The 17976-nt window shown below is 31.5% G+C and overlaps 2 protein-coding genes, 2 non-coding genes and 1 pseudogene across 6 annotated transcripts in view; 4 read left to right on the top strand and 1 right to left on the bottom strand.

Moving 5' to 3' along the window:
- The window catches only part of LOC107939907 (60S ribosomal protein L35a-3), a 29307-nt gene extending 25269 nt beyond the window's left edge, over positions 1 to 4038 (bottom strand). Inside the window, exons 1-5 of one of the 3 annotated variants that reach the window (XM_016873296.2) lie at positions 3836 to 4038; positions 3713 to 3748; positions 3394 to 3622; positions 3258 to 3300; positions 2318 to 2509 (exon numbers count right to left, since the gene is read on the bottom strand). In XM_016873296.2, the coding sequence (XP_016728785.1) occupies positions 3259 to 3300; positions 3394 to 3622; positions 3713 to 3748; positions 3836 to 3867 (339 nt within the window). In that variant the 5' untranslated portion in view covers positions 3868 to 4038 and the 3' untranslated portion in view covers positions 2318 to 2509; position 3258. Of the gene's footprint in view, positions 1 to 2317; positions 3182 to 3257; positions 3301 to 3393; positions 3623 to 3712; positions 3749 to 3835 lie in introns of those variants that run through there. The other 2 variants (XM_041087749.1, XM_041087750.1) reach the window with 2 other exon arrangements.
- Positions 4039 to 5200: 1162 nt separating this feature from the next.
- On the top strand, positions 5201 to 5291 carry LOC121214354 (small nucleolar RNA snoR26). Its single transcript, XR_005909937.1, has one exon. It is a non-coding gene; the product is annotated as a small nucleolar RNA snoR26 (small nucleolar RNA).
- Positions 5292 to 5355: 64 nt separating this feature from the next.
- LOC121214355 (small nucleolar RNA snoR27) lies at positions 5356 to 5454 on the top strand. Its single transcript, XR_005909938.1, has one exon. It is a non-coding gene; the product is annotated as a small nucleolar RNA snoR27 (small nucleolar RNA).
- Positions 5455 to 9380: 3926 nt separating this feature from the next.
- LOC107939910 (uncharacterized) lies at positions 9381 to 13317 on the top strand (annotated as a pseudogene).
- Positions 13318 to 16130: 2813 nt separating this feature from the next.
- On the top strand, positions 16131 to 17125 carry LOC107939920 (uncharacterized). Its single transcript, XM_041087744.1, has 3 exons — positions 16131 to 16299; positions 16421 to 16747; positions 16836 to 17125. The coding sequence occupies exons 1-3, from the start codon at positions 16236 to 16238 to the stop codon at positions 16988 to 16990; spliced, it is 546 nt and encodes a 181-aa protein (XP_040943678.1). The 5' UTR covers positions 16131 to 16235; the 3' UTR covers positions 16991 to 17125.
- The last annotated feature ends 851 nt before the right edge of the window (positions 17126 to 17976 follow it).

Here is a 17976-nt window from a genome sequence, read left to right as displayed (position 1 = left end):
CAACTCTAGTTACTCCCTGTTGGTGATTTTCGAGGAGCAAAGGATGAAAAACAGAGGACACAGAACAACGAAACAATATGCATGAAATATTTTTTGCTCATAAATGTGCAGTAAGGAAACTTACGGCTGGTAGCTATTTTGCTCAATTTTTCAATAAGAAAAACAATGCATTTTTAATGAAATACATCACCAAATACTCAACTACTCCCACTAATCATACTTTGAAACAAGTAAACCTTAACCTTTACACAAGCTGATTATGTCAATCAGCACCTAAAAACATCAAAACATTACAAAGTAACTCAACAAAGTAACTAAACAATAACCTTGCTGTTACAGCAAGCATACGTGCTGAAGCATATTTACAAGCTGCCTGCACTTCAACCAAAAATATCAGAGCAGCATTGTTGGCCAATTTTCAACACTCTCCCCCAAGTCATTGTTTAGGTAATTAGTCCATAATCATGCACGTACTTCATTACCTGTTCAGTTCATTGATCTAAGTTTATAAATTATAATTTAAAATATGTTCAGTTCATGGACTCGCACAATATTACTGGTTTTAGTTTCATTTCAGCTGTGCTCCAAATTTCATCCGTCTGAGTTTGCTTTTGTTTTGTATCAATGGCTTCTGAATCAACCAGGATTTCAATCAAGCTTTTAATAGACCAGGAAAGAAACAAGGTAATTCTAGCTGAAGCTGGTAATGATTTTGTCGATACCCTTCGTAGTATCCTTATGTTTCCCCTCAGAAGCATCGCTCGACTTTTCGGCAAACATCAAATTCCAGAGCCTGGCTGCTTGATTAACTTATACAACAGCGTCGAAAATCTAAACTCGAACATCTGTTGTACCCATGCATATAAGCATATGCTGCTTTATCCTAGAACCATTCATGAAAACAGGTTGAAGAAAATGAAGCTTAACATGGATGTTACTGAGCCTACAAAGATTTTTATGTGCGAAAATGTGTAGTGAAAGACTAGTTGGTGTATTGAGTAACTATAAAACTGCAAAATGCAGTTGCGGAAAGTTGATGAACAGGGATGGATGTAGTAAAAGATGAAACTAAGGGAGAGTCAATGTTTTTCATCGCTGATGGTTTAGTAGTGATGAAAGGTTTGCCAGGTAATCTCATTCAATTCCTTCATAAGCTGGGAATCAAGAATTTTCATCAGATCAAAGAAGAAGTTCTGGAAATTGATTCATATGAGGTAGTATTATCCTTAACTCTTTACAGCATTCATCCTTTCAATAATGTTTTAGTTTGAATATTATGTCTCTCATTGCATAACTATTTTCAGATGTCTAATCTTTTGAGTTATTCACTATTCTCAAAGACTACTTTGACTGATGCTTTTCTGAGAAAACAATGAATCCTCAGCGGTGAAAAGTCCTTGCTCGTAGCTCCAAATATGGAGGAGAGAGTTGAAAATGATGTCAAAACAAGGGTGAAAATAATACCGAGGAAGTCTGATAGGAAAAATATTATTCGCTGAAACAAATGAAGATTTTGTGGACCTCTTATTTAGCTTCCTCACCATACCTTTTGATTCTGTATTGGAACTCTTACTAGGTAGTAATCTCACAATTGGATCCATCTCTTATTTGCTTCAAGATTTAAACATTATGCTTTCCATTACCAAGCCAAAGAATTCTAAGAAAGCTGTTCTCCAACCATTTTATAGTTCCCCAAAGGAGTTTTCAAGTATCTGTTCTGAAGTAAGGTTTTCCTCATTTTTGGACCCGAAGTCCCTAAACCCAAACTCGTCATTCAGCTCGGGCTATGTCCTGAAGAACTCATCGTTTCTAGTAGCAGATGATCTAGTAGTTAAATCACTATCCTCTGTTTCTATTATTTCTGTACTGAAGGAATTAAATATCCCACTTGTTGACGTTGAACAGCAAGTTATCAGCATTGGGCAGGTTGAAGTAAGTGATTTATCTTTTCTTGAGTTTTGATTATCTTTGAGGATTCAAAATCTATAATGCAGTGTGTTTTGGTGCAGGCACTTGCTCTATTGAAGACCTGTTTGTGTTCATCCTCACCTTTATCAGCTTTAAAGAACTATATTGTCAAGAAACGAAAGCGTGAGCCATTACAGTGACATCAAAAATAATTTGTCAAAACATTAGTTTCTAAGTATTGTTTGTTTAACAATTCAACCATTTTTCAACTCCTCGTCTCGCTTTGTTTTTGCCTTATATAAACCAGAACTTACAAAATGAAATGGCTTTAACTTGATCTTATGCAACTAGGGCAAAAACAGACCCTGACAATAATTAGATCATATTTCAAAATGGCTTGCATTCATGCTTTTAAGATCCAAAAATATACTGATATTTTATAAATAACAAAGATTCCACATTTTGAACTTAACAATATTGATTATCTTAAGAAATACAAAAAGCTACCAAAATCATCATAGATATAAAATATAGCTCTAAATTGCAATCCAGTCCCGACTTGCACAACTCATCCTACCAACTTGCAATTCCTACCTCGCATCTGCAACACACAAAAGAAGAGCAATAAATAGATGAACAAAAATCTATGCGTATGCTATGAATTCTAGTAGGAATAAAATCTAAACAAATTGAGTACACCCCACTTAACACAAGTCATGCAAAATGACATACATTAAAGCATAAAGGCTATGAACTAATCAGTCGAGAAATTTCAAGACAATGGTGTAAAGTATAAACTTGCAGTTCCATTATAATAAGTTGGTAAGTTTTCACTTTGAAATTGAAAAGGGAATGTGAAGGTGATCTCAAGAAAACCCATTTTTCCTGTTTAAGTAATGAAGGATTTCAAAATGTGTCATTGTATATATTGCAATAATATGCAGTTTTCAAAACCGGCTAAAGAAACAAGGTATGCCAACAGGAAGATGATAACAATACAGTTAACCAGTTGTTTCATGATTATATATATTGTAATAATCTCTTGTCAAGCTAACTTAAGAAACAAGGAATGCCAATTGGGGGATAAGGCTTATAATTCCAAGTCTAGTTTAAACAAGGATACCAATATGGACATACAAACTTCCATAACCAGTCCAAAATTCTCACCATCACTAGATTAATCACGGAAAATCCAAGAGAAATCTCAATAGTGTTTCCATCATCACATACAAGAAACAATGCATAGAGCTAACATAGTAGAATGAATTCTCAGCTACACACAAAGAAGAAAATGCTGTTAAATCTCACAAATACTCAGGGAATTAAAAGAATCTGTTCAAATTAATTACCTCAAATGTTGCTGGGATACATGAAAACTCTAACTTTATCACCCTATTCAACCAAAAAGAAGACCAAAATCAGCAAAATCAAATCAGTACAAATTATACAAAATAGTACTTGGATTATTACAACTTGTTTAATTACCATGGATTTAGGAGGGAGATTAGACTTGAACTTAGCACGAACAACACCACTATTGCCATGAGGCCTAGTTACTTTACCCCAAATGCAACGATAATGTGACCCATTTTTCTTCACTTTAGCCTTGTAAATGTACGCCATTCGCTTCCCACAGTACCATCCCACTTCTTCCTTGGTGTTCACCCCTTCGATCTGAATCAGTGACGTATTTGGATACTGATTCGACTTCGACCTTTAATAAAATCAAAAATCCATTTTGTAACCCAATTCAAAGGCTCAATTACCAGCTCAAAAAGAGAAAAAATGAGATTTTTTTTGTTACCTCTTGTAACCCAAAATGGCTCCACGAACATAGAGCCTACAAAACGATAATTAATAGACCAAATGAATGAAAGGTTTGGCTAAATTAATGAAAAATGAGTTTGGGGCTTGAGAGATTTAAGACCTGATGCGCTCTCCTTGGCGACCTTTCACCATTGGGAATCGAAGATGACACCTTTGCTGCCGCTTTACCTGCGAAAGAACAAAAACCCTAGTGAAGCGCGAAAAAGAGGAATTTATAGTATGGTTTTTTGTTGGACGTGTGAGATTTGGGCCTTTGAGTACCCATTCTAATCAGGCATTTTGGGAAAACTCTTAGGGCGAGTTTGGATAGGCGGTGCGTTTACCTGCGGTTAGTATAAAAACAGCGGTGGCGGTGAGATTAGATACTATAGCGATACTGTAGCGTGAGACAAAAAGTAAACTAAACGCACCGCACTGCACCCAATCGCCCATCCAAACCCACCCTTATTATACTATTAGTAAATTTATGTTTTGATCACTCAACTTTAAAAAGTTATAAAATAATCATTGACCTATTTGAAACTTTTCATTTAAGTCATTGGGCTGTAATTTTTTTTTAAAGTTCAGCCAACAAGCTCCAAGTAATTCTTCGATGATTGGTACAATAGATCAGTACCCATCGTTGAGTAGAAAAACTTACATTTGATCCAATTCTATCTGATGATCAATGTTGGAGATCGAAAAATAAAGTTGTTTGTATCTTCATGAAAATTAATTAAATTGAAGAAGAGAAGAAAAATGAAAGCTTTCGATTGGTGGAGATGGTTCAAATAGAGAATGTCATACAATAATGATTTTAATAACCGCATAACGTAAATGACCAAAACATAAACTTACTAATAGTTAGTGACATTATGTGTAATTTACCCGACCCAAAAATCCAACCTAACTCAATTTATAATTTTATAAATGACAAACCCGAACCATTTGATGTATTCTATACCACTACACTCCCGATTGATAAATTCTTTCTTAAAAATGTGAATCTACACTGAAATAAAACGAATTATTAGTGTTTGCTATGGTACATTCCATTTTACTCTTATTACAATTTTTTTTATAATTAATATATACAAGATAGAGGTGAAGGTAGAAAATTATTTTTTAAAACACTATAAATGAATTATATTTTTGGAGGTGAAAATATAATTTTATTATAATATTAAGTACTTCTATTAAAGGGTCGGGCTACTCGAAATAGATCCAAACCCATTAACTTATTGGCCTTTTTCTTTGCTATAAACATGGGTTTACTTTTTCAAACTGGCCCATTAGGGTTTTGGCTGTAATCACACCTATATAAATGGCTACATTTTCTTCATTCACCACCTCTCTTCTACCTAGGATACAACCACTGTTTCAAGGCACCAAGTTTTGTCTTAATCAGAACTGGTTCTTTTGAAACAACAATTTAACTCTCTATTTTGAGATGATTGTTATGTTTTTTCATAGTTTTTCTTTACGAAGAGCATCAGTGAGGAGCTTTTAAATTGTTATCCTTGCACTATGATTGTTCAGTGAAGAAACAATATGGGCATGTTCTCTCTGAGATGCTTCTTCTTCTTGTTCTTTTTTGGGTTTTATTTTTTGGGTTCTAAAGATGTTAATTTTTATTTATTTATGGATCCATGATGTTATTTTACATACTGCGTTATCTATCTGAACTTTCCCTTTCAAAAGGGATTTTGAAGATAACTTTTTTACTTGCTGAGATCCCATATGGATTTTCACTTTTTTCTCCTAAAGAAATACTCCAATTTAAAGTGATGGATCATTGTGTCATCTCTATGTATTGGTATTGTGTTTAGGATGTTTATATTCCATTTTTGTGTTTCTACTCCGAGAAGAGCTCAAAAGGTTAATCAAGTAACAGTGTTATTATCCACAAATAGTAGGCACCCATGAAAAATTCTGTGAACATCTTTTGGTTCTCCTTGGAGTACGGAAGACAATACCCGAAGCTAAAATCTAAGCATCAGCTGACCCCTCAAGCATATTTTTCATCTTTGCATATGGTTAAGATGTGTTATATCAGCTGTTGATCTATGGTTTTGATTGTGGTGAGTGGGAAAAGGTAAAATCTAAGCATCAGCTGGCCCCTGAAGACATTTTTCATCTTTGCATATGATTAAGATGTGTTATATCTGCTGTTTTGATCTATGATTTTGATTATGGTAAGTGGGATAAGGTTATCGATTGATTAAAGAATGTATGTATGTACGTATTATCTTGACTGCACAGTATCTTGTTTAAATTGTCTATTTTGTGCTTTGTTTATGTTCTTGTTGGAGGATCAATTGAGCATTGCAGGGCCATGGAAGAATAATGAAAACCAAGGCAAGAGGTTTTAGCTTTTGACCTGTAAACATGTATATATCTAAAGAACAATGATGAAAGCTGTAAACTTTGTCAGCTTATTCTGTTTTTTCGATATGAATATTGTATTTCATTTACTTGTAAATTTTGTTCTTTAATGGCTGAATTCATTGTGAATTTTGCTTCTTTATCAGTCCAACAATGCAATTTTTCTCCATTGATTAATGGTACCAATGTTAATGTGGTTTCCATACAAATTTACATCTTTGTAGGTATCAAATTCTACAGCAACAGCACTACTGCTTATCTCCATCCCTAGAACCGTTTTTACCACTATAACTACTGGGAACTATAACAAAAGCCAAACAATCACCATTTCCATTAAACTAGGTTGAAAAAAGGTCAAATTTCTTGACCATTATTTGACTTCTATGATATCTTCCCCATAAGTTTAAGTTTATACCTTTAGATGGAACTTGGCCCTCTACTAAAGCTTTCGAAGAAAACTATGAATTATTTGATGAATTTTGGAAAGTGGATGAACAGCGTTTTTATGTGGATTTTTCTATAATTATTAAAACATTGAAAATGTCTTAATGTATTATAGAATATAGTTTATGTTAAATATTTTTTGATGAATTTAATATTATTAAAATTATTAAAAATAATTTAAATATACTAAATTGAAACAAAACAACGAAGTATGCATTTAGCGTCCATAGAGATAGTTTTAAGATTATACATTCTATAATGAAGAGGGACGCACATAGAGCAAAGCATGATAACTATAAGACAGTTGCTTCATTGCCATTCTTAAAGTAAAAACAAAGGTTATAGAAAATTATAGAGAATTGGAGAATGTGGCCATTGTTGTATTGGATTAAAGCTATATGATTTTGATTTTTAAAATTAATTTTTATTTATTATTTTGATATTTTAATTTTTAAAATTATATTTTAAATAGAAAAGGTAAATAATGGGTCTATCCATTTTATCGTTATTTTACCTAAATAGCCCAAAAAATATTATATTTACAAAAATAATCTAAGTTTAAAAACAATAACCAAAATAACTTGAAATACATAGTAAATTTGGGTTGTGGCTTGTCAATGGTCGGAATTCACTCGTATTTTGCACCCATGATTGCCTGATAATTGTGTCAGACCTTAAAAAATAATTTTTTGGGTTTTGGCCTGTCAATGGTCGGAACCCGTGTATTTTTTAATTTGTATAATACTGATATACAAAAAAGAAGAAAAAAACATTTTTTTGGGTGCTGGCCTGTCAATGGCCGGCACCCAGCACAGTAATTTTTTTTCTTTTTTTCGTGTCAGTATCAAGTATCAGTAAAAAAAGTAAATTTTTTTTACTGTGCTGGGTGCCGGCCATTGACAGGCCAGCACCCAAAAATTTTTTTTTTACTTTTTTCGTATACTGATACCTGATACTGACACTAAAAAAAGTAAATTTTTTTTACTGTGCTGGGTGCTGGCCTGTCCCGGCCATTGACAGGCCAGCACCCAAAATTTTTTTTTTACTTTTTTCGTATACTGATACCTGATACTGACACAAAAATAAAAAAAAAAATTACTATACTAGGTGCCGGCCATTGACAGGCCAACACCAAAAAAAAAATTTTACTTTTTTTCGTACTGGGTGCCTGCCATTGACAGGCCAGCACCCAAAATTTTTTTTAATTTTTTTCGTATATTGATACCTGATACTGACACGAAAAAAAGTTTACATTTTTTTTACTGTATTGGGTGCCAGCCATTGATAGGCCAGCACCTAAAATTTTTTTTCTTCTTTTTTGTATATCAGTATTATACAATTTTAAAAAAATACAAGGGTTCCTGCCATTGACAAGCCAAAACTCAAAAAATTATTTTTTTAAGGTCAACAACCCAAATTTACTGTTCATTTCAAGTTATTTTGATTATTATTTTTAAACCTAAGTTATTTTTATAAATATAATATTTTTTTGGACTATTTAGGTAAAATAGCCCATTTTACCGCTAGTAAACTACATTCTCCCGGGAAACTGAAAATCCCAATGCAAGTACACCGCTTAAAGTAAATAAAAAGGTGTAATTGTACTCTCAGTCCTTGTACTCTTTATACAATTGAAATTTAGTCTCTTTATTTTTAATCTCAATAAATTAATTCCTCTACTTTTTCAGATTTAATAATTGATGCGCAATTGAATTATTAATGTAATTCCATCAATTTATGTGGCATTTTAAAATGAAAAAGCATAGTTTATTTTAAAAATGCTATATAGTCCAGGATTTTAAGGGTGAAGTTAGATGGGCGGTGTGTTTACCTGCGGTTAATGTAAAAACAACGGTGCCGGTGAGATTAGATATTGTAGCGTGAGATAAAAAATAAATAAAACATACCGCACTACCCTAAAATTTTCAATATTTTGATTTTTGGGTTGTAAGGTTCTTCAACATTGTTTTAAAAAAGATAATAAACGAACAAAATGTAATTGGCCACATAACCAAATTTTTTATTTTAAAAAATGCTATATAATTTCAATTTAAAGTCATTTACGATATTATCATTTAGACTTCGATTATTAAATCAAACGAGTATAGAGGCTAATTTGCTTTAGGTGGCTTTTTGAATGATGTATTGACATCATTGACTTGTTTCGAGTCTATATTTAGGGGTGACAATAAGGGGCATGCAGTGGCCTAGGTCCTTCAAAAAATGAGAAATTTGTTATATTACTCTTTTAAAATTTTCAATATTATAAATTAGTATAAAGGTAAAATCACATTTTGACCCCTCAAAAATTTCTGATTTCACCTTTGGCTGTATCATTCTTTTTGTATGTCAACTTGATCACAAGGACTATCTTGTTCATATAAGCTTAGGAAAAGATAATCACTTCATGCTTAGGATTAATTATCCAATTGTTATTCACGATATTGTAATGCTTGACACAATTAAAGGTTCTTTACAAGGTATCCTTAAAAAGAAAACCCGAAATTCATGAGATTAAAAAAAAGGACTAAATTTTAAATACTAAAAAATCACAGGGATTAGAAGAAGAGTTTGACCTATAAAACAAAAAAAAAATTCAAAGCTCTCCCGCGTTTTCTTTCCTCCATATTAAAAATAGAGGGACTAAATTTTAAATATTAAAAAACCAAAGGGATTAGAAGAAGATTTAAACCCATCAAACAAAACAAAAAAAATTCAAAACTCTCCCGCGTTTTCGTTTTTCAAAAAAAAAAAACGCTTCGTTCAGCATGGCGCCATTGCCAAGTTTCCCTCTCTTCTTTCAATTCTTTGAATCCATATATCTACTTTCACAGTTTCACCCTCCATTATCTTCTTCTCTCTTTGCCTTTTTTCCCCCTTTTGTAAAGAACAAAAAATGGCAAAGCAAAGCCGATCTAAGAAACCAGAGAAACTAGGCAAAGGGAAAGTCACTCCGGTGCAAGTCGCATTCATCGTCGACCGGTACCTTTCCGATAACAATTTCTCCGAAACCCGTTCCGTTTTCAGATCTGAAGCTTCTTCTCTTATCTCTAAATCCCCCGTTCGAGAGGTATAGATACAAAATTACAAAACCCTTGTAGTTTAATTTCACATCGTTATATCTTTTTTTTTTTAACATTTTTTTATAGGCGCCGAAGAGTTTGTTAAGCTTGGGGGCGATGTTAACGAGTACATTAGTTTAAAAGAACAAAAGGTAATAGCAGAGCAAGAGAAAGCTCGTTTGGAGCAAGAGAAATGTAGGGTTCAATCTCTTTTGCAAGGGATGCAATCTGTGATGAACGCTTTTAATGCAAGCTCTACTGTACCTGTTCCTACTATGATCTCTCATGCTAATGCGACTAAACCGACGGTGACGGTTCCTCAGTCAATTCCGACTGCTGGTTCTCCTCCAGGTAAAAAAATTCGAGTCTTGGTGGTTGATTAATTGCTTTAGAATTGGTCATTTTTTGAGAACTGTTGCATTATGTTTTTAGCTGGTATTTGAAAATGTTAAATGATTGAAGATTGAAAATGTTTATAAGATGTAGATAGTACATATGTTTAACTCTAAATTATAGCTTAATTTTGATGTAATTAGGATTATAGTGGTAAATACAAATAGTTATTGAAACATAATTTCATAGGGATAAATTTTTATTGGTTTAGTAGGAAACGAAATGTGATTAATTAAAAGTAAAATTTATTGAAATGAAAATTCATATTCAAATAGCTATTCATGTGAAACATAATTCAACAAATGTAGTTCTTTTTAGTTCATTTAGTAGGAACAGGATGCTAATAACAACAATATATGTTGTGTTTATATAAATACATAGTAAAATCTATATAACTACTGCTAAAAATAATTAACTTATATGATTTAATAATAAAAATATAAAATAGCCACATAACTATTGTTGTAATGTTTAATAGGAGTATCTTAAAAGTAAAAAATAAATGAAAAATCTAAAAGACCTAAAATTTATCAGTTAACATTCTATTAAATATTAAACTTACTATTTGTTAATGAAATTGTTAGTCTTATTGAATTAGATTGCCAACAAATGATGATTGAGATTCTAAATATTAATTCAAAAATTGTTAGAGAGATAGTAGCATACGTTGAATTGGTTTTAGCTGGGCTAAATAGATTATTTGTTGGTTACTTGATTAATCTTTTTATGTTTTGCTTGGTGCTCTTGTTTTAGGCCTTCCTATGTATAGTACACCAACTATTATTCCAGTTTCCGGTCCTAGAAATTCAATAATGGAGCGTGATAAGTACTCCACACCACTTACAAGTGAGCTATCAACAAAAAATAAAAGGACTTTTGAGGTTGCCAATGAAGCCCCAACAGCTGCAAAAAGAACTCGTAGCAAATTAACTTCTAGGAGGTTAACAAGCCAAGGTAGAGTTATTTTCATATGCGTATCATTGTAAAAGTACCACAGAAGCTCTTGTACTGAGAGTTAGATCGCATTTTGTTCTTACTATTAAAAAAAGCAATTTAATATTTGTATGTTAGATCAAAGAGAATTGGTCTATCTATTAAAAGTTACATTAATTTCTACTGTTAAGAATTGATCTCTGTATGACAGCATAAAATATATGGGTAAAATACGATTTGACTCTTAGTATAAGGGCCTCTATAGTACTTGGTGGTGGGTACATATATAACATTCCCTAGTATATTGGTTGCAGGAATGAATAAGCTTGCAGAGTCTGATAATGGAAAGAATAATAGCCAAGTAGCTGGTCAGCCAACTTTAAATCGATCCTTGTCCCCCGATTGCGGAGCCAATGAATCGACGACACACATATCCGGTGTTGCCAAATGTTTGTTCAATCAACCACAGCCTATGACACCCCCTCAAGCAGTTTCCCCTCAGAGTGAAAAATTGATGACTCCGGTCGATGTTTCTTCAACTGTGAATTGCAGTCTAAACAATACTCCACAAGGGATTACTCCTACAAACTGTACTATAATTTCAACCGAGAGGGTCACGGTTAGTCCTTTAAAACAAGTGACATGTTACACCATTGAGATGAACCATTGCATTTCTTCTTGTTCACCGGTTAAGACATGCTCGAAGAGGGTTGGCAAGAGGGATCATGTAAAGAGCAGGCTCGACTTTGATGGTACCGAAGTGATGGAAAACGTGCACAAACCGATGACAAACGAGACTTCAACATCTGAATCCGAAATGGATGCTGATCTTTTCGACCTTGATTTGCCTAATTTAGATGCTTTGGGAGGGAATTTCTCTTTCTCTGAATTGTTGGTTGACCTTGATCTTGGATGTGATGGAACAAATGGCTACCCTTGTGAACCAACATTGGCCACTTCTGGAGATGCTCTTTCAGGGTATTGACCAATAATATCTCCATTTGCTTTACTATCAGCTTAGTTATTGTTCTCTAAAGTTTATATTCCACGGATGTTGTGAAGGTCATCACATGAATCAGGGAATGGTAATATGGGGGCTAATCAAGTGATGTCAGAGTTTTCATCTACTTTCAGGGAAGTGTTTTCAGAGAAAGATATGAATGTACAATGCGGTAAAAGCTCATTTGCTCTGTTATTTTATAGTATCACCCACATTGGTTTTTGCATACTTACTCTGTATATGCTATGCTTGCAGGACCTGACACTGTGACTTCAATGAAGTCTATGACAAAATGCATAAAAATAGTAAGCCCAGGTAAAAAAAAAAACTAATCTTAATATCTAATATGGCTATTGTACAATAACTAAATTGTTAGATTGGTACTTTAAAGATTTTTGTTAGTTTAGTACTTGTATTTTCATTTAGAACACTTGTCAAGAGAATCTACTCTTTTGAAAAAAGTTTTCATAGTATCGTATGCTTAACTGGTAAATTTCCCAATGGGTTGATATTATCCTCAAGCCATGCTCGAGTTGTTGAGGGCTTTGAAAGTTTCACGGAAGGGAAATATCTTGAGGCATCAGGTTTTAATTGGGTGTATGGCCACTTACCACGGGGATGTAACCATCTTTGCTCATGGTGGATTTTGAACTCTTACCCCTTGTATAGCATACCCACCATTGGGTCATGCCTGGGTGTAGGGCCACCCACCATGAGGACATGAGCACTATGACCAAAGATGGGTGGCCGCATGTCCATGTATTGTATGATGCCTTTAGTTGTTCTCTTTCCATGAACCTTCTAAGGTTTTCGAAGAAGGCAAGAGACAAAACTCTAGCAGAGACAATATTGACTTATTAAGTGATCTATCAATTTTGGACAAACGACACTTTCAATACTTCTCCTACAAGAGTTGGCTTCCCTTCAACCATTTTCTTTTCATTTTGGCTTTGCTCATGTTTCTTTTCTTCTGAATTTGCAGTAAAAGGTCGAAGGGGTTCATTGGAGAAACAAGGTTGTCCTGGTACGAAATGAGTGGTTTTTACCATGATGATGACTACTTCGGCTGACATGCACCATCGCAACACTCTCTACAAGCAATGCCTACCAAACACCATTGTTTAAACATGCCACTGAGTTAAGTTATCTGTAAGATCAGGTTATGTTTGAGATGACAAGTCATTGAAATCGACGTGCCCATATGACTTTTGTTTTGAAAGTTTGGGCAACAATTATGTGCTCTGCACACTTGAGAAATATTTAGGTAGATTACTAAATTTTGTATATGCAACGGAGATGCTTATGCGCTGGATTCAGATTGGAATAATACAATATATCCAGATGAAATTTTAAGTATAAACATATCCAAAATATAAATTTACTTTTTTCCCAAGCTCCACCCAATTAAAAAAAAAAAAAGAACTTTGGCTTGATTTAGCCTATTTATATTTGATTTTTTTAAAATTAATAAATATTTTAAAAATAATAATACATTAAATGTACTAAAAAAAGTGTTAAAAATAATTTTTTAACATATTAAAAATATATTAAAAGCATTTATATTAAAAAATACCATCATAAACATAATAAATATTTTATTGTACTAAATATAATTATTAAAATTTTATATTTTTTTATTGAATTATTTAGTTGGATAATTTTTTTTTAGGTTTTGGATAATGACTTTAATTGTTATTGGATTAGTGATTCAATATAAATATATATAATTATTATTTAACATATATAATTAATATCATATATTTTTATAACATAATATATTTAGGTTGAGCTAGTTTCGAGCCAAATTAACCTTGCTCAAAGCTTGGCTCATATAGAAAACATGTATTAAATTTTACTTAAGCCCATTTTTCAAGTATCGTATTTTGTCCAAATCTTTTCATTTTTTGATAGACTTTTGGGTTTAGACGAGTAATCTGACTTATGAGTAGATCTAATATATAATTTGGGTAAAGTTTCCTATTAAATTTTTATACTTATTAAATTTTTTTTAATTTTTTTTATTTCAATCTAGTTCAATTGTTAACATGTTTTTATTTTTTTTAAAAATTTGAGTATGTTTATTGAATTGATAACAATTAGTTTTTAAGGACAACATAGTTACATAAATGTGTTAATAATAAATTTTGATGAAAAATACTAAAAATATTATACCATCATATTTAACCTAAGGCAAGGATCGGATATTTGACTACTAATTAAGATAAGAGAGACTCTCTCTATCTCACCTAACTCTTGTGATAACATATAATAGAAAAATATTTTTTTTTAAAAACAAGATACTTGAAATTTTTTTTATTTTATTTGTGAAATTAAAATATTTTAAATTTTATAAATATTTAAATTAATATATAGAAAAATTACACTTTATTCTTAAAAATATAAAAGAATTAATTTAATTTTTTAAAATGAATAAAATATAAATTTTAAAATGATTTTTGATGAAATTATGTTTTAATTTTTATAAAATTATACAACTTAAAGCTTTAAAAAAAATCTGAAAAATATAATACCAAAATATAATGTTTATGGTCATGGCGATCGACAAACCAGCAGAATCCCTCGATATGAACGACAGAACCAACCAAAATCAGCCTCTTCAATGCTTTCATATCTCGAGGTAAAATTACGGTTTTGATTCTTATACTATACTTAAATTCAGATTTAATATATATTTTTACTTTAACTTACTATAATTTTATTCTCTTACTATTATTAATATTACGTTTTAGTCCAAATCATTAACACCGTTAAACTTTTTTCATTAGTATGCTGATGTGGAGTTCTTTTAAAAAACTCAATTTCAATTCAACCTGACGATTAATTAATGAAAATTTTAACGATAGTGATTCGAATTAAGATTTAACATTGATAATAGTAAGAGGATCCAATTGTATCAAATTAAAGAAAAAAGCTTAAATCGTCAAATTATATATAGCGTAAGGATGAAAACATAATTTGACTTGTTTCTGGATTTATTTATTACCTATTTAATTCAGAAAATTAATACGTAAAATGTGTGATACATGTGTATATGTATTTTTGGGTAGAAATACGTGTATTTTTAATGGTTTTGTAATACGTGTATTCATGTGATCTAGGGTATTACAAATTATCTAGAAACAGTTCATCTAATATTATAATATAGTATAATCATCTTGGATATATGTTCGATATTATATATGTTCGTTTTACGGTCCATATGAAGGTTCGTGGTTACACCTCTCAATAATGTTGTCTCCAATGTTCGAACCTGTATTCTCCTTTAAGAGTGCAATATACCTTATCATTATACCCAATTACTTGTTAGTAAAATATATTACTTTTTAATGTATGTATCGGAAACAAAATTTATGGGTAAACTATATCACAAAGTCACCCAATTATGGGTCATTTTCTTTTTTGATCATCTAACTATAAATTTTATTAAATTGATCACTCACTTAATCGAGATTATTTTTTGGTGTATTTCCGTTAATTGTAGTAACGAGAGGGAGACAGTGAGAGAGTTTTTTTATTTAATTTTGATATAAATATTAATATAAAATTTTAAAATTTTATTATATTTTTTGAAAAGATATATGTAATTTTATATATTTTTAAAATTAGGATCAAATTAAGATTATTTGTAAATTTTGAGAGTTAATTTTTTTAAATTATGACTAAATCGATATGAAATGTAAAAATTGATTGCTAAATTTGTTATTATATTAGTTTTTTAACTGACACATTACCTTTGTTAGTGCAATTAACAAAAATGGAATAAAAAAATAATCTCGATTAGTAGGGTAACCAATTTAAAATAACACATAGTTGGGTGACCAAAAAGAAACAAATCCATAATTAAGTGACCAAATTTAAAAAATTCATAGTTGAGTGATTAAAAAAAGAAAATAACCCATAGTTGAGTGACCCGTATTATATATATATATTTAAAATGACAATCTAATTTTTTTCACTATTTTCATTTTATATTTTTATCTAAAATAATATAATTGGGTCCTTATATTTTTATAATATTATTAATTAGTCTAAAATTAAAATATTAAATAGTTAATTTTTTAAAATTAGAGTTTCACCAAATTATATTATCCCTTCTAGAAACAAAGTAGTGGAAATTTCTTGAGGTCTTTTTGGACTCGAAAACTTAAGCATGCTTCAGCATGCAGCTTAATAAACACGTCATTTAACTGTAGGGACTTGTCGAAGGAGACGAAGCCATTGCTTGCTCTATATATACATAATAAAGATACCCTCTTGTTCTTCATCTTAACTCATTATCAACAATGGCTTCTCTCAAACTCCCCATCTTTCTCTTCATTTCTTCTCTTTCCCTCCATGCTTCTATGGGTAATACAAAATCTCAAAAACCTTCTTTATTTCCTTTTTATGATCAATCCATGGAGTTCCTTAAGACCCTGTTTTGTTTATTTGATTAAATGGTTTTTTTTTTTTGGTTTTGATTTTGCAGCTGAGATCATTTGTGAAGATTTGCCCAAAGACGTGTGCGCGTTTTCAATAGCCTCATCGGGGAAAAGGTGTGTGTTGGAAACGGCGGCGGACAAAGACGACGACGTCGAGCATCAATGCCGGACATCGGAGGTTGTGGTGGAGAGGATGGCGGATTATATAGAGAGTGATGAATGTGTTGCTGCCTGCGGCGTCAATAGAAACTCCATCGGCATATCATCGGATTCACTTCTCGATCAACAATTCACGGTCAAGCTTTGTGCACCAGCTTGTTACCAAAACTGTCCCAACGTTATCGACCTTTACTTCAATTTGGCCGCCGGTGAAGGTATGTATCAATTATTGCTCAACATGTTACGTAAAAAGCATATCAAAGGCCCCTTTGATTTATATTGTAGGCTTTGGTTAATTTGCAGGTGTGTTTTTGCCTGATCTTTGTAACGCTCAATGGTCGAACCCACGGCGGAGCATGGTGGACCTTATATTGAGCTCCGGTGCTGCTCCTGGCCCTGTTTCTAGCCAAGCAACCGGCTTATTTGCCGTTGAAGCCCCTGCCCCAGCTCCCATGTAGTGATCCAAGTTTTTTTTTTTTTAAATACAAAGGAAACCTATGTGATGATACAAGTTTTTTTTTTTTAATACAATGTAAACCTATGAAATAAGTGATAGATTGTAGTTAAAAAAAATAAACAAATTAGTTTTTATAGTTATTATTTCTATTAAAATTTTTATTTATTTTTATCGTTAAAATTTGAAAGTAAAATAATCAAATAGTTACATATGATATGTTACGTATACATCATGTTAATATATAAGAATTAATTTTTAATCGTAAAAATAAATAGAATTTTTTCTTTGATAAAGAAAAAAACTATAGAACTGCTAACAATATAAAAAAATTTCACTGGTCTTATTGCTATCTAGAACTTCAAGTTGTTAACACATTAACTACTTCCATGTTAGTTGAAGCCATCTTGGCAATTCTGTCAGCAACTTGATTAACTTCCCTAGGGGTATAGTGTACTACCCAATGAATTATATTCTGTAACTTTTGAATTTACATTACCGGTGCAGAGACGGATTAGAAGATGCTTCCTTTTTTAATGCTTGGACTACCTCAAAATGCCCGACAACTTGGCATCAAAGATTGAACAAATGAATGGAAATTTTAACAAAGCAATCAATTTGTTCTTTTATTTAACATACAAAGATTAATTCACCTATTTTTTTTAAGTAAAGTAAATAAAATGCAATATATCTTTATAGAGTTTATTTTTTTATGCATGAGTGGTACAACCTTAAAATTTATCAAAATTACAGAGTTGTAAGTTGGTTTTGAGGAATATTTTAGAAAGAATTTTAGATTTGATTGTATTAAATTGTACATTAAAATAAAATTTATGTATAATTTTAATATTTATTTTTTAAATTAAATTACAATTCTTATACCCATTTGATATTTATGTTATTATTCGTATCTTGCAATCGTTTATTTATTATATTTAGTGTTTATATAATATAATCATAATTTTAATAAAAAATACTACATTTTTCCTT

The sequence above is a fragment of the Gossypium hirsutum genome, chromosome D01 (genome assembly GCF_007990345.1).
Source record: "Gossypium hirsutum isolate 1008001.06 chromosome D01, Gossypium_hirsutum_v2.1, whole genome shotgun sequence".
NCBI lineage: Eukaryota > Viridiplantae > Streptophyta > Magnoliopsida > Malvales > Malvaceae > Gossypium > Gossypium hirsutum.
Note: the sequence above shows the minus strand (reverse complement) of the source record. Positions and strands in the feature narration are given on the sequence as shown.